This window comes from Moschus berezovskii, chromosome 24 (assembly GCF_049115385.1).
Source record: "Moschus berezovskii isolate FMDL1 chromosome 24, NW_MosBer_1.0, whole genome shotgun sequence".
Lineage (NCBI taxonomy): Eukaryota > Metazoa > Chordata > Mammalia > Artiodactyla > Moschidae > Moschus > Moschus berezovskii.
In genome coordinates, this window is record NC_142483.1 from 1,295,099 (window position 1) to 1,309,195 (window position 14,097).

Below are 14,097 nucleotides of genomic sequence, written 5' to 3' on the forward strand. Positions count from 1 at the left end.
AGCGCCTCCATGCACGGGAAGCCTCAGGTGGAGTCCCTGGACGGCAGCAAGGCTGCAGGAGGTGCCTCATGAGGGCCGTGGGAAGCGCCTCAGGCGCAGGAACCCTAGGACGTGCGCTGCTGGGATGGTTCTTCCATGGCGGGCGAGGGAGAGGAGTCGCGACCACGTGGAACGGTTCTGACCAGCATCTGGGAGGCCCTTCACAGGGCCCCTGGTGAGTGCCAGCCCGTGGCCTGGAGCGCTGTGTGTCCCAGTGGGCAGGAGATCCGGACCATTTGAACCTGGCCTGCAAAGGGGGCTGCCCCCTGCACGCGCGCACACACACACACACGTGTCCCAGTGGGCAGGAGATCCGGACCATTTGAACCTGGCCTGCAAAGGGGGCTGCCCCCTGCACGCACGCACACACACACACACACACACACACACACGTGTCCCAGTGGGCAGGAGATCCGGACCATTTGAACCTGGCCTGCAAAGGGGGCTGCCCCCTGCACGCGCGCACACACACACACACACGTGTCCCAGTGGGCAGGAGCACGTGTCCCAGTGGGCAGGAGATCCGGACCATTTGAACCTGGTCTGCAAAGGGGGCTGCCTCCCCCCACACACACACACACGCACACACCCTGCCCAGCAGGGAGCCGCCAGGCCGGGAAACCTGGGCCAAGCTGGCCGTGTCCCCCCAGGTCACCCAGGGCCCACGGCGCCTTAGTTGTGAGGCCCAGCTCCCTGTCCTAACAGAACGGGAGGGGCCACACCAGTCTGAGCAACTCCTGTTGGCACGCTGACCCTGGGTCTGGCAGACCCAGCATGCTGCTGGACCCGCAGGAGCCCTAGAGCGGCCTCTGGCCACAGGGACAGGCCCGCGGGCTGGGAGCGGGCCAGTGTGGGGCCAGCTGTGGACGGTGGCCTGGGGAAGGACACTGCTTAGCCCACACAGACTGCCCACACTCAGCCCAAGGAGGGTCAGGTAGAATCTTTCGGAGTCGGTGGTTGTGGCCACCCCGGGCCTGCCTCCGACACGGCCGAGGAGCCGTCCTGCTGGGCCCACGGCTGCCAGTTGCCCCAGCCTGGCGTCTGTGCTAGCGGCCCAGCTCCTGACCGAACATGCGCCTGTGAGTCCTGCCTGCTGCGCTCCAGCTCTGACCCTCGGCTTGGCCCCACGAGGAGGAGACCCCCTTCTCACAGATAGGAGGCGGAGGTCCAGGCACAGGATACTAAGAAGCAGAGCTTCAAGCTCGCAGCTGTCTGAGTTCAAACGTCCACGCTTCCCACCGCCAGCTGCCTGCAGGCCAGGGCCTGCACTCCTGAGTCCCTGGGCCCCTGCAGCGTCCCAAAGAGCAGGTGGGCTAGGCTCCTCCGAGGAAGCCAAGAGGACTGGGAGAGGACAGGGCGCAGCGGCACGCTGCCAGCGTCCTCGGGACGACCCGAGCCGAGCGCCGTCCCTGGGGGCACAGGGCCGCTCACTCACCACCCCCTGAAGAGCCTGGGAGGACGACAGGGCCATGTCAGCAGAGGAGGAACAGGAGAAACAACAAAGCCAGCCGTGTCGGAGACGAGAAAAAAATAAACAGCCGAGGACAAGACAGCAGAGAGGTGCTGGACGCCTGCCAAGAGGAGGGAGAGCCAGGAGCCAGCCAACGCCGGAGCCTCGCGACACGGCACCCGCGGGGCTGGGGGCAGGCCGCCGGGCACGCGGGGTCCCGGCTGCAGGGTCCCCCGTGTGCGCCTCTCCTCTCCGAGTCTCACTGTCCGGGTCTGCAAAGGAGAGCAAGCATGTTACCGTGACTCGGGGACGATGGGTCGATGGGTCGCCATCCGTGTAACACTCAAGTTAGGCCTCCACCTTGCATTTTCGGCCAGAATGCATCCCACAGGGGTCAGTCTCAAGCACAGACCTGAAAGTGCGTATGTTTGCACATGCTTGGCTGCATCGCGTCTCGGTTCTGTCTTTGAGGTCCTGGCGGATCTTCCGCTGCGGCCCGCGGCCCTCTGGTTGTGGCACTCAGTGGCTCTGCGGCGTGTGGGATCTTAGTCCCCCGACTAGGGACTGAACCCACGCTGCCTGCACTGCAGGGTGGATTTTTTTTTTTTTTTTCTGAAAAAGAATTTTATTAAAAAAGCACAAATGCAAAGAAATGAACAGAGGAAAATTTATGCGTCGAACCTGGACTGGTGGATTCTTAACCGCCGGACTGCCGGCGAAGTCTCTGAAGCAGAGACATTTAAAGCTGTAAAAGTACTGGAAGAAAACATGAAAAAATACGTATAACCCTGAAAGTAAAAAATACCCAGGCAACACACAACGCCCAGAAACAAAAGGGGGAAAAGGAAAGACTGGCCATTTCCACATAAAAAGGAAACCTTTCTGCGTGGAAAGGAAAGAGTCAGAAAAGCCAAAGGTGACTCAGGAGAGAGGCCTGGAATGCGCCTTCCCCACCCAGGACAGCTTCTCAGTGTTTACAGCGTCTCTTTAAAGGAAACAGTGTCAACAGGGCCCTTGCAGGCACCCCAGCCCCTCCCCTCGGCTCAGCAGTGTTAAAGTGTCTTTAAATTGGCAACAGAGAGTAACAATCCAATCCGAAGGGGAAACAGTATCCATCCGTGTCCCACCCTCCTCCATGGGGAGGCCAGGCAGCGCCCAGTGCGCCGTGGAGGCAGAGGAGCTAAGAGGCAGGAAAAGAAGGCTGGGACGGGTGGGAGGCAGGGGGGCTACGATCCTAGTGTGGCTGTCAGGCGGGTCCCAGTGACGGGGGACTCAGCCAGGACTCGGAGAGGCTGGGCAGGGACCCGGGCAGAGACCCCACAGGGTGGTGGCGGTCCACGGCCCAGCTCGGAGGCTGGAGGCTGGTGAGCCGTCAGACAGCAGCCTGGGCAGAGCCACGGAAGGCAAGCAGCTCAAGTTAGAAGTAGAGGCCCTCCGCGCCAGCATCAGGAAGAAGCGACTTGAGGGTGCGTGGAGGTTCTGGTTTTCACCCGGTGGGTTGACAAAATAACACTGAGCACAGCAAAAGGGCGGCCGGGGAGTGAGTCCTCCAGCTGCCAGGCCGCTGGGCACACGGGCTCCTGGAGCCCCCAGCGAGCCTGCCCAGCTGCCCGTTTAGAGATGAGGAAACCCAGTCGTAGAACTGGGAGGGGCCGGCGTTCCCGGTCAGGTGACCCCCACCCAGCGCTAGGGTCTGCGGTCACCACTCACACCCTCAGCCACCCCATTCCCCTCTGACCTCGTCCTCTCTTCCCCCAGGGGCCCAGATCATCGACCTGATGATGTTGGTCATCGACGTGACCAAGGGGATGCAGACCCAGTCGGCCGAGTGCCTCGTGATCGGGCAGATCGCCTGCCAGAAGCTGGTCGTGGTGCTGAACAAGACCGACCTCCTGCCTGAAGGGAAGAGACAGGCGGCCATCGACAGGATGACCAGGAAAATGCAGAAGACCCTGGAGAGCACCAAGTAGGTTCGCCGACGAGGGGCGCTGGGGCGCTGGCTGGCGTCCGGGGTAGAGGCTGCGGTGCTTGTGCCGAGGACGAGGAGCCAGAGTGGAGGCTTCCTGATGTGAGTGGCAGGTGGCTCCGTCAGCGCCCCGTTCAGGGACCCAGGCTGCCTGTGTCTTGCTGGCCCGCCGCTGCGGGTGTGTCCTGGGGGAGCGGTCAGAGCCGGGCACCCACCCACGAGGGTCCAGGGATCACACGGCCTGAAAGGGCCCCAAGCCCCCCTGACCCGAGACCCTGTGGGTGAGGACTCAGTCCTGTCTGCTCACCGCCTGCTCAGCTGAGACCTGGTTATTGGAAGGGGGCAGGTTTGGGTGACGACTGGACATGACCGTCTCAGAGGCTTACGGAGTTGGATGGACAGACGGACAGGTGGATGGAGGGGTGACGGACAAAGGCTGGATCATGGGGCCCTCTGGAGTATTTTATGCCAAGGTCTTTACGATTCTGTCCTGTGGGAAGTGGGGCGTCGTTGACTTGTGCAGGGGAGTGCCTGAGAGAAGCAGGCTGTGGTGGGGAGGGTCCCGGAGACAGTGGAGAGCCCCGGGAGGGGGCGGTCTGAGCAGGCCCGATGGCCTTGTCCCACTCCAGCTGGCGGTCTTCAGGGTCCGGGGGCAGGAGCGGTGGGGGAACCGTGGGGCAGAAAGCCCCCTGGGTGCTCGGCGGCCACGGAGGCGAGAGCTGAAGACACCCATGGACACAGCCTGGCTGTGTCCTTGGCCCCCTCGTGGCCAGCGCCTTCTGATCAGGACAGACCCGCGGCTGCTGCCTGCCCCGCCACCCCCGATTCCGCCAGCCTCAGCGCCTGCTCCTCCCGCCTGGGGCGCACACACGGTGGAGGTGGTTTTGTCTCCCCGTCACAAAGACGGATATGCTTTCCCCTCTATGATGCTTTTTTCGGCTCTAACACCTGCTCTTGCTCAGAAATCTCCAGTTGGTTAAATTAAAGCTTCAACCCCAAGAATGGGCCAAATGTGTCATAGAAGATTTCCCAGCGCTGCCTTTTGTTAGCAAAATTCATCAATCCGATAAAATCGACACATTTAGATAAGTGTTGCGTAAGAATTCAGACTTCGTTATTCCCAGCGGAAGTGGATGTGAGACTGTACAAAGGGAGATAAAAAGTTATATCTTCTTTCTAGTGAGTTATTTGATCTCCCTGCGGTTTTGTTTACTTGTCAGAAAGGGGAGACCAGGTCCTTGGGGCTCCTGTACAGTGTCCGCGTTGTGTGCTGTAAACGAGACCTTCTGGGAAGTGCTTAGATGCTGCTAAGGGTCAATTAATACCAACCATTTAGATTAGGTCAATTTAAGGAAAATTCTCACGTACACCTTTAAATTACCCTTCCTATTTTAATTTATTGGGCGAAGGTCAGTCCCAGCCTTTATCGCACATGCAAAGGAGACTGGCCTCTGAAAGGCCGCTGACACCTCAGCTCTCCTCACGCAGCGCCTGAGGGTGGAGAGGCTCGGGTGCGCCTGCCAGGGCGACCCTCTCGTGGGAAGAACTGAGCTGTTACCTCCATGTAGCTGAGAGCTCCCTTCAGTCCTTTTCAGTAGCCACGGGGCTTCCCTGGGGGCTCAGCTGGTAAAGAATCTGCCTGCAGTACGGGAGACCTGGGTTCCATCCCTGGGTCGGGAAGATCCCCTGGAGAAGGGAAAGGCTACCCGCTCCAGTATTCTGGCCTGGAGAATCCCATGGACTATACAGTCCATGGGGTCACAAAGAGTCGGACACAGCTGAGCGACTTCCACTTTCACTTTTCCTTTCCTCTCGGTCCCTTGCAGGTGGATCCTTTGTCACAGCTGCTTCAAATGTGAAGCAACTTTCTGTCTAGAAAGGAGAAATCTGGACAGCCAACCCATGTATGTATCAAAACTTAGAGAGTAGTAAAAACACGGTGCTTCGTTTTTCCTATCCAAAGAGTAACTGAAAGAAACTTTGGAAAATAGAGAAAAGTTGTTAAAATAAAGTGAAGCCCCCAAAGGATTTCTCAGAGCAGCAGCTGCTACCGTGGTCTGCCCCGCTGCAGTCTTCTGGGACGCGCCGTGTCACCCCGCCCCGTCTTCGCATTCAGAAAGTGCAGTCAGGTGCACGGCACGATGTTTGTGCTTGTGTCCATTGGTAAACACACTGTTGCAGCGCTGAACGCCTTCACAGAGCTGGGCCCGTGTCACCGCTGTGTGCAACCCTTGTTCATGGTCCCCGTAAACCCTGTCCCCACTGACCGGCCCCTGCTCCCCTCTGACCCCGGGCCCTGCTGGCCTCTCTGCCTCTGTCTCTGGGAGTCTGACTGTTCTGGGACATCATGGAAGTGGAATCAGGCCACATGTGGCCTTCTGTCTGCCCGCTTTGCTGAACACAGGGCTCCAGGCCCATCTGCGCTGGGGCGTGTGTCAGACACGCAGCCCTTTTTTCTACTGGGTTTAGGCCATGTTTTGCTTATCCGTTCACCTCTTGATGGACACGGGCTGTTTTCTCTCAGCTGTGGGGAGTGGCGCTGCTGGGAACTTGGGGTGTAAGGCTCCATCCTAGTCCCTGCTGCAGTCTTCTCGGGTGTGAGCCTGGGAGCAGGCCCCAGGGCACAGGGCGCTTCACTGTCTCCGTGACTTTCTGAGGGGCCCCGTGCCGCGTCCTGCTTGGCGCCCTGGGGCTCCCGTCTCTGTGCGCCCTCTCTTCCGCAGCCATGCCAGCAGGCGTGCAGGGTGCCTCACTGCGGTCTTGGTTTCCTCTCCCTGGTGGCTGCTCCGGAGACCCTTCTGTGTGTGTTGGCTGTTGTCTGTCTTTGGAGAAATGGCCGTCAGATCCTTTGCCCGATTTTTAATCAGGTGTTTTGTTCTTGAGCTGAAGGAGTTCTCTACGTATTCTGAAGGCTGAGCCACGGCAGACTTGTAGATGTTTTCCTCCATCCTGTAGGCTCTCTTACTTTCTTGATAGTATTCCTCGATGCACAAAAGCTTTTAATTTTGATGAAATCCAATTTCTTTCTTTTTCTCTTTTGCCTGTGCTTCTGTGTCACATTCATGAAATGGTGGCCACATTCGATGTCGCGAGGATTTTCCCGTTTCTTTAGTCTGAGAACTTTATTGTGCTAGTTATGAAGTATAGGCGTTTCCCCACTGTTGGTTAGCGTTTCTGTCTGGGCTACATTAGTGGCGCACCTCGTTCCTTTGCAGATGTCCAGTGTTCCCAGCACCACGTTTCCCTTTCACCCTTCTACGTGTGGGCTCCAGAGGCCCCTGTCTGTCCTGGCCAGCACTGCCTGCCTCAGCCCCTGCCCCTTTGTGGAAACCTTGCGTCGGGAAGCTAAGCCCTCCACCTTCCTGCCTCTTTCTCAAGATGGTTTTGACTTTGGGGTCTCCTTGCAGTTCCCATCTGAATCTGAGGATCTCCTTTTCCATTTCAGCACAGAATGGTGATTGGAATTGTGATAGGGCCTGTATTGAACCTGCAGATGGTTTTAGGCAGAATGGGCACCTTAGCAGGAGTGAGTCTTCCGGTTCATTGACACAAATGTCTTTAGTTGGATCTTTGCAGGTGCCTCGTGTCCGAGTTTTGCTGTTTTTGGTATACAAGCCTCTCGTGTCCCTGGTTAGCTTTGCTCCTAAAGAGCTCATTCTTTTTGACGCTGTTAGGACTGGAATTGCTCTTCATTTCCCTTTCAGGTTGTTTTGGCTGATATATAGAAACACTATATAGGGCGATTTTTGTGTGTTGGCCTCGTACCGTGCAACTTTGCTGAATTCAGTTCTCCCCCTTTAAACATACAGCTGTGGTCCTGAGGTATTTGCCTTCCTGACTTGTGCTTCTGCCTCTTAACATTTTATAGAGCAGTTCTCCGTGTGACCGTGACTCTGTTGCTGACCCTTGGGAATGGCTTAAGTTTTCTTTCTTGTGAATAAATAATCCTCATTTGACCAGCATTCAGCTGTGTCTGTACTGTCAGCTTTTTCTCTTGAGAGAGTGCTGGGACACAGGGCAGGAGCCCTTCCAAGCCCTCTGTGCGTCTCTGGGCGCCTTGACGTTTCTCACAGGCGAACGGAGTGTCTAATTTAAAAATGGATTTGAAAACTCTCAGATAGAATGCTGCTTCTCTCTTGTTATAATAGCATGTGATTCTTTAGTTACTGGTGAGACTGAAGGTCTTTTCTTATGTGTATAAAGTGCTGCGTTTTGTGTGTTTAACTTGCGCCTGCGTGTTTTGTCTGCTTGCCTCTTGCAGTTTTAATGCTTACTTTTTGATTTTCAGGAGTGTTTACTGTCAATGAGGATTCATTAGTTAACCCTTTGCCTGTCACATTTCCCATAAATAAGTCTTTAGCATTTGTTGGCTTTCCGTTTTATTTATTTATTTTTAACGTGCAGAAGTTTCTAACTTTTTTGTAGTCAAGCTCTTCTTTTGATTTATCTCTGAAGGCATTTAAATTTACTCTTGCATAAGCATTTATCAGTGTTAACAGAAATAGAAATAGAAGGTAACAATGTACCTGTATCTTCCCAACGCATCAAATCACAGTGCTTTTCCCGGGGCCCCTGTCTGTCTCCCCCACACGCACGTAATCTGAGGTGGCTGTTATCACACACCGACGCTGTTCTGAGTTCTAGGCTGTTTGTTTCTCCACTGCAGTTGTCGTCTAACAGCATCCTAGGGACTCTTTCTCCCAGACCCACTCTGGTTCCCTCCTGTTTCTGTTCTAACCAAGCTGTCTGCTAACAGCACCCCTTCCCTGGGCCTGAGGGGCGACAAGCCCCCAGACCCGGCGGCCCCCGCACAGCGCGTGCTGCACACCTGCTCGCAGCTGACATGGTCTCCGGCATGGACTTCCTGTCCGGCCTCTGAGTTTCCTCCTCCGTGGAGTGCGAGCTGATAGGTCTGGCCTCGGCGTGTTTATCGTCAGGGAGCCTTGGATGTGGGGCCCGGCCGTCTGGGGGCTTCATCACAAGCTGTCACGTGTGGAGCAGCTACTGTGCGCTCCGCCCTGGGCTGGGGCTCTCCCTCGCAGCCAGCTGGCCACAGGCACCCCTGGCTTTGTGTCTGGCTTGACTTGTGAGCAAAGTAAGGAATCGTAAGTATCGCTCATATTTTTTAATACCATTACTCTGCATTTTGCTATTCCAGATCTAAAGCTCAGATTGCCTTGTGTGCACCTTTTACGTGCATCACACACACAGATACCCATGTGTGTGGTTTCAGCTGATCTGAGGTGGGTCTTGTGTGCTGACGAAGGTCAGCCTGCATGTACAGGCAGGAGGTCTGGGCCTGGCTCACACAGTGAGGAGCCTCAGCGGTGGTGGTGGGGGAGCCTGGGGGTCTGGGCCTGGCTCACACGGTGAGGAGCCGCAGTGGCGGCGGTGGGGGGGCCTGGGAAGAGGAGGCGCCCTCTCCCCCGACCCTGTGCTGCTGGGCGGAGGCGCTGTGCTCTGGGCTCTTGCTGCCATGTCTGGCCAGCATCCCTGTGCCCCTAGAGCCCAGACGGCAGCCTAGGTCTAAACTGGGCAGTGGCCGCCTGTCCCCCGGGAGCCAGCAGCCAGGACACACGGGGCGCTCAGCAGACCAGCAGGCCAGGTCCTCAGGAGCCTGGGACAAGGCCAGACACCAGCCCAACACGCCGTTGTGTTCTGTTACAGTGCAGTGCCCAAAAGCATTTGGATAAACAATAATTGAACTTCCGAAAGCTTTATGGTTGATCACTGGAAATCTCAGCGCCTGCCTTCCCTGCTCTGTGGCCCTGGGCCTGGGGCCGGTGGAGCGCGGGCCGAGGTGCGCGTGGGCTCATGCGCTTCGCTTCGGGCTGAGAGCCAGGCCTGCGCCCCACTTCGGGCTGAGAGCCAGCTTCCCCAGGAGCCACCAAATAGAAATGACACCGTTTCCCGGGAAGGGGCTCCGAGGGGCGCAGACACGCTGCCGCGCGCAGTGGCCACCGGGCTGCTGGTCTCCACTCTGACTGAGACTCGGGTGCTTGAGGCTCCTGCAGGGGCGAGGATGGTGCGTGGCAACGAGGCAGGTTGCAGCGCCACAGCAGGCCCCTTGCCGAGGGGCTCGTGCTGAGATCCTGCTGTTTCTCCTGACTGAGCCTTCCGTGGACGGCTGCGGGCCTCTGTTGATCTGCAGGGTTCTGAGAAGGCCGGTTCTGATCACGTTTCCAGTGCCCTTGTGAAGAGCCTCTTTGAGTGTCTTTACTCCACATGTCACTGATTTTCCAGTTTGTGGAGTCTTTGACAAGCACCCCCTGAATGTAGCCCAAATCACGGCGTATCCACCAGCGTGTTTACCTCAGTGTTATTTGTAACAGTGAGGAATCTGAAGTGTTCTGGATGAGCCCCACTCGTGGGGACAGCGTGCGTGTCCCAGGCCCCACGGTGGTGCAGCTGTTAAGGGCAGAGGCAGCCCGGGCCACTAGCCCGAGCTCCGGAGGCGCTGCCTGCAGCCCGGCCCTGCCACTGACGGGGGGTTCAGGGCGGACTAACCCGCCTCTGAGCTGCTGCCTCGCATCTGTAAGATGGGGATGCTTCCGTCCTGGCTTTCTGGGCTTTCAGTGAGACTGTCCGTGTCGTATTCTCGGCTTAGTCAGGTGAGTCTTATTATTGTTGTGGTTATTTTTCAACAGAAATGTCTTTCTAATATACTGGCAAATAAACTAGAAGGATATGAAACTGCGTGCTAATGGAACCAAAATATGAAAAAGTAGTTCCTTGGCAATGCACAGAGAGACCAAGGTTGGAAGCTGGGATTACAATGATGAGTCCCACCACAGCGATGGGAGTGCAAGTTGAATGTTTTCTCTTTCCTGTTTTGTGGCTTTTGTTTGTTTTCCAGTGGAAAACATCAGTGTCTATTCTGTGGGAGTCTTTGCTTAAAGAGGCAGGGCTCGGGAGGCCGGAGGCTCTGGAGTGGCCTGAGGGTGCCCGCGCATCCTGAGTCCCTGCGGGAGGCTGGGCAGGGCCCGGTGGTCTTCCCCGGGGGTCTTTACTCAGGGACGGGGCCTGGGCCTCACTGCGCCTCCTCAGGGGGGCTCAGCTAGGAGCTTAAACCCAGGGCCCCCTTTAATGTCTGTGGCTCAGCACGAGGTGCTCCTTGGGCCTCCGCATGGGGTCACTGGGCGGGAGCGTGACGGCCACCCCGCAGTCCCTCCGGCAGGGAGGCCCCCGTCACGCTTGGTCCTCTGGGCAGCCCCGGACGTGCTCGGTGACCCTGGTGGGCCTGTCTCTGTTCCAGGTTCCGGGGCGCACCTGTCATACCCGTTGCGGCCAAGCCTGGGGGACCAGACGCCCCTGAAACGGAAGCTCCACAGGGCATCCCGGAGCTCATCGAGGTATGTCAGCTGCATCCACGCAGGGCTCCGCTTCTCTGCCCTTCCTCACGGGTTAAACCCAAGCAGAACCAGGGTCTCCCCTCGCAGGGCCGGGGTGGCGTCCCATCAGAGCTTCTGGCAGGGAGGTCAGTCACGTTCCGGGAGCCGCCCTGCGCTCCTCTCGTTAGCGACTGTGGACATTTGCGGTCACGCGATTAACGAGCCTTGGGAGGCTTCAGGTATTGATCTGCATCTTGGCAGGAGAGAGCCTGGGGCTCAGACGGGTCAAGTGACTTGCCCAGGCTCGCACCGTGAGCAGGAGCTGAAGCTGGCATGCAGACCTAGGTCGGCCGGCGGGATTGGCTTCAGGTCCGCCTGCCCTGGGCCTCAGACCTGGGCCGGGTGTGGCCATGCGTGCAGCCTCCATTTCGGTGATTATACCGGGCAGACTTTGCTGACTTAGCAAACCCATTTCTGAGTGAAGCTTTGGTGACTTTTTCGTCAGCTCCAGATCGCACTGGTCTGTGATGCTGGGGCGGTGCTTTCTGCCGCGGATGTGTTCGTATATCCCTGTCAGAAGCCTCCGGGCCAGGCCTGCTCACACACTCTGGTCTTTTTCCAAAAGAGTCGTTACCGCAAGACCAGGACTCTGGGCCGTTCAGTACCAGACAGCTTTTGACAGTGCCTTCTCTAATTAAGTCAGGAAGGAGCAAAGTAGAAAGAGTCAGGTGGCCTCCAGGAGGGCGGGGGTCTCCGTCCTGCCCGCCAGCTCCCCGCCCGCCAGCGTGTGGCACAAGCCTGTCTTTCCAGCTCCTGACGTCCCAGATCTCCATCCCGACAAGGGACCCCTCGGGGCCTTTCCTCATGTCCGTGGACCACTGCTTCTCCATCAAAGGCCAGGGCACCGTGATGACAGGGACCGTCCTGTCGGGCTCCGTCAGCCTCGGCGACAGCGTGGAGATCCCGGCCCTCAAGGTCAGTCTGGCCTCACCCCTCTTCCTCTGGGCTCTTCTCGAGTGGCAGCCCCCATGCGCCCCTGCTGCCGGCCGGCGCTGCCCCAGCTTCCCTCCGTCCGTCCTGCCCGCAGCCTGGAACCCGCGCTTGCCTCCGTGCTCAGAGCAGCACCTGGTGGCTGGAGCCTCGCAGGCGGGGCTTCTCGGTGAAGACGGGAGGCCCCCGGGGGCACCCGGGCCCAGGAGCACGGGCCCTGAGTGATGCGCTGGGCAGAGCCCCTCCGCTTTCTGCAAGCCCCCGAGTCAGGGTGGCAAGGATGTGTGGGCGCTCATTCCCGAGTCCCTCGTGCTTCGCCGCAGGGATTTCACGTTAAACGCAGTCAGAACCTTGGCTGCTCAGGGCAGGACAGTCTGGGGCCACCTGGATGATGGCGCATTCCTAGCATCACTGCAGGTGCCGCGTCCTCTGTGGAGACCTGGGGTGGCAGCGGGGGGTCCTTGCCACCCCTCCTCCTGGTCACTTCCGGCCCAGTGTCCAGTGGCCCTGATCCCTCGCCTCGGGGGCTTTGTTTCCTGGGAAGGAAACACAGATAGGCCACCCGTTCTCTCGTCCTTGGGGAATACAGGGTGGGGAACACGGGCTACTGAGAGCCTGGAAGGCCACCAGGCGTTCCGGGCCCAGGGAAGGTCTCTGGTCCTCAGAGGAAGCAAGGGGAGGGCAGTGGCGTGTCCGAGGATGCATCTCGGCTGGGTCCGGGGCCAGGGATGTGGCCCATGGGGCTTCCGTGGGCCTGGAGGGTCATCTGCAGGGCGGGCCCGGACGCCCACTGGGATTTGTTTTGCTGGGTTTCAGACTTTCCCGGGACATGACCTCTAAGCTCCTTCTGCGTTCTCTGTGTGCCTGCGTGTGAGAGCTGATAACTTGTCCAGTTTCACCATCCACACAGGGAGGTGTTTTGCCCGGAACAGAGCACCCCAGACCATTCAGGCCGGATCTAGGGGCTTAGACGGCGAGACGTGAGCTGGTGACTTTGAGTGGGGAGTTTGGAGCGCATTAGAGTTAAGGCTGTAACGGGGTGAGGATCTGGATACTGGAAGGGGTGACGGTGCTTTGCAAACAAGCTGGTGTGGCGTTTGGGGGACCAGAGGGTGGGCGGTCGCAGGTGGCTTGTGCCCCAACAAGCACTGTGCCCTCCAGAACCTCCAGGAGAGAGGTGAGGCTCTCACCCTAGGCAGGGCGGGCTCTCCACGCGATGACAAGCGTCCAGTGACACAGGGACTCAAGGAGGGGGCATGTGACGCTGGGGGCTGAGATCGGGGCCCTGAAGCCTGAGCCCAGGGGTGCCCCTGGTCACCCGGCCGCCTGCAGCCGGGAGGAGTAGGGGACGTCCGGTCGGAGGCCCCGGGGCCTCAACCCGGCCAACACCTGGGCCTTGGCCACATGCCTCCAGAGGTGCAAGAGGACGCTCTCCCACTGCTCCTACGGCCGAGCCTGGGGTGACCCGCCTTGGTCCCAGGAGTGAGTGAGGATTTCAGACGACAAGCCTGAGGTCAGGAAGCTCTTCCCACCCGCTGGGGCCTCGGGCTGGCCCTTCCTGTGGCGTTACAGATGGCTCACCGGCTCACCGTCTGGGCTGCTGGTGGGAGACGTGGGCCTCGGGGCTCTGTGGGTGGGTTGGCGCTCGCTGACGGCCAGCGCCGCTCTCCCGCTCCTCCCCGTGACCCCATCTGACCCGGAGGAAGGCCTTGACTGAGGAGCCAGTAGTTGAAGCCGCTTGACCAGCGCCAAAGCCCGGCTCTGGGCACTGTGCCCACCTCTCTGGGAGCCCCCCCTCAGCATCATGTGCCCGGGCGCTGGGGCCCTGCAGGGCCGGCTCCGAACTGGATGGCTCTGCCCCGAGGCCACGACATCCCCATCAGACTTCCCTAACCACCTTGGACACCTCTGACCGCCTGAACTCCCTGGGCGGTGCAGCCCGGCCCCTCCAGATAAACAGTCCCATCCCCTCCCGGCCGCCTGCAGCCCGCCAGATCCCGGCCCGCGCCTGCCGGCTGTGTCTGCCCCCAGCTGGGGCCTGTTAGCTCAGGGCGGGTGAAGGAGAACCAAGATCACACGGCTTAAACCCCAGACCCCACACCCCTCAGGCTGCCGGGACCCTTCCATGCTTGGCTGGGGGCCCTCCAGTAAGACGCAGTCTTGGGGGCTTAGCTGCTGACGTGTCCACTGGTGACCTGCTATCAGGGCTGTGTCATAGGACCCATCGGAGGTGAAGGCCGTGAGGAAAGGAAGAGAGACCCAGGCCAGGCCACAGGCAGGGCCGTCTGCTCCACCGGCCGTCACAGCCCAGACCCCGAGGG

At 59.0% G+C, this 14,097-nt stretch overlaps 1 protein-coding gene across 2 annotated transcripts in view; it reads left to right on the top strand.

The window, feature by feature from the left end:
* Positions 1-14,097, top strand: part of EEFSEC (eukaryotic elongation factor, selenocysteine-tRNA specific) — a 115,590-nt gene that overhangs the window by 42,297 nt on the left and 59,196 nt on the right. For both annotated transcript variants that reach the window (XM_088831894.1, XM_088831893.1), the window contains exons 2-4: positions 3,248-3,455; positions 10,711-10,807; positions 11,597-11,761. In XM_088831894.1, coding sequence (XP_088688020.1) covers positions 3,268-3,455; positions 10,711-10,807; positions 11,597-11,761 — 450 coding nt within the window. In that variant the 5' untranslated portion in view covers positions 3,248-3,267. The remainder of the gene's footprint in view (positions 1-3,247; positions 3,456-10,710; positions 10,808-11,596; positions 11,762-14,097) is intronic.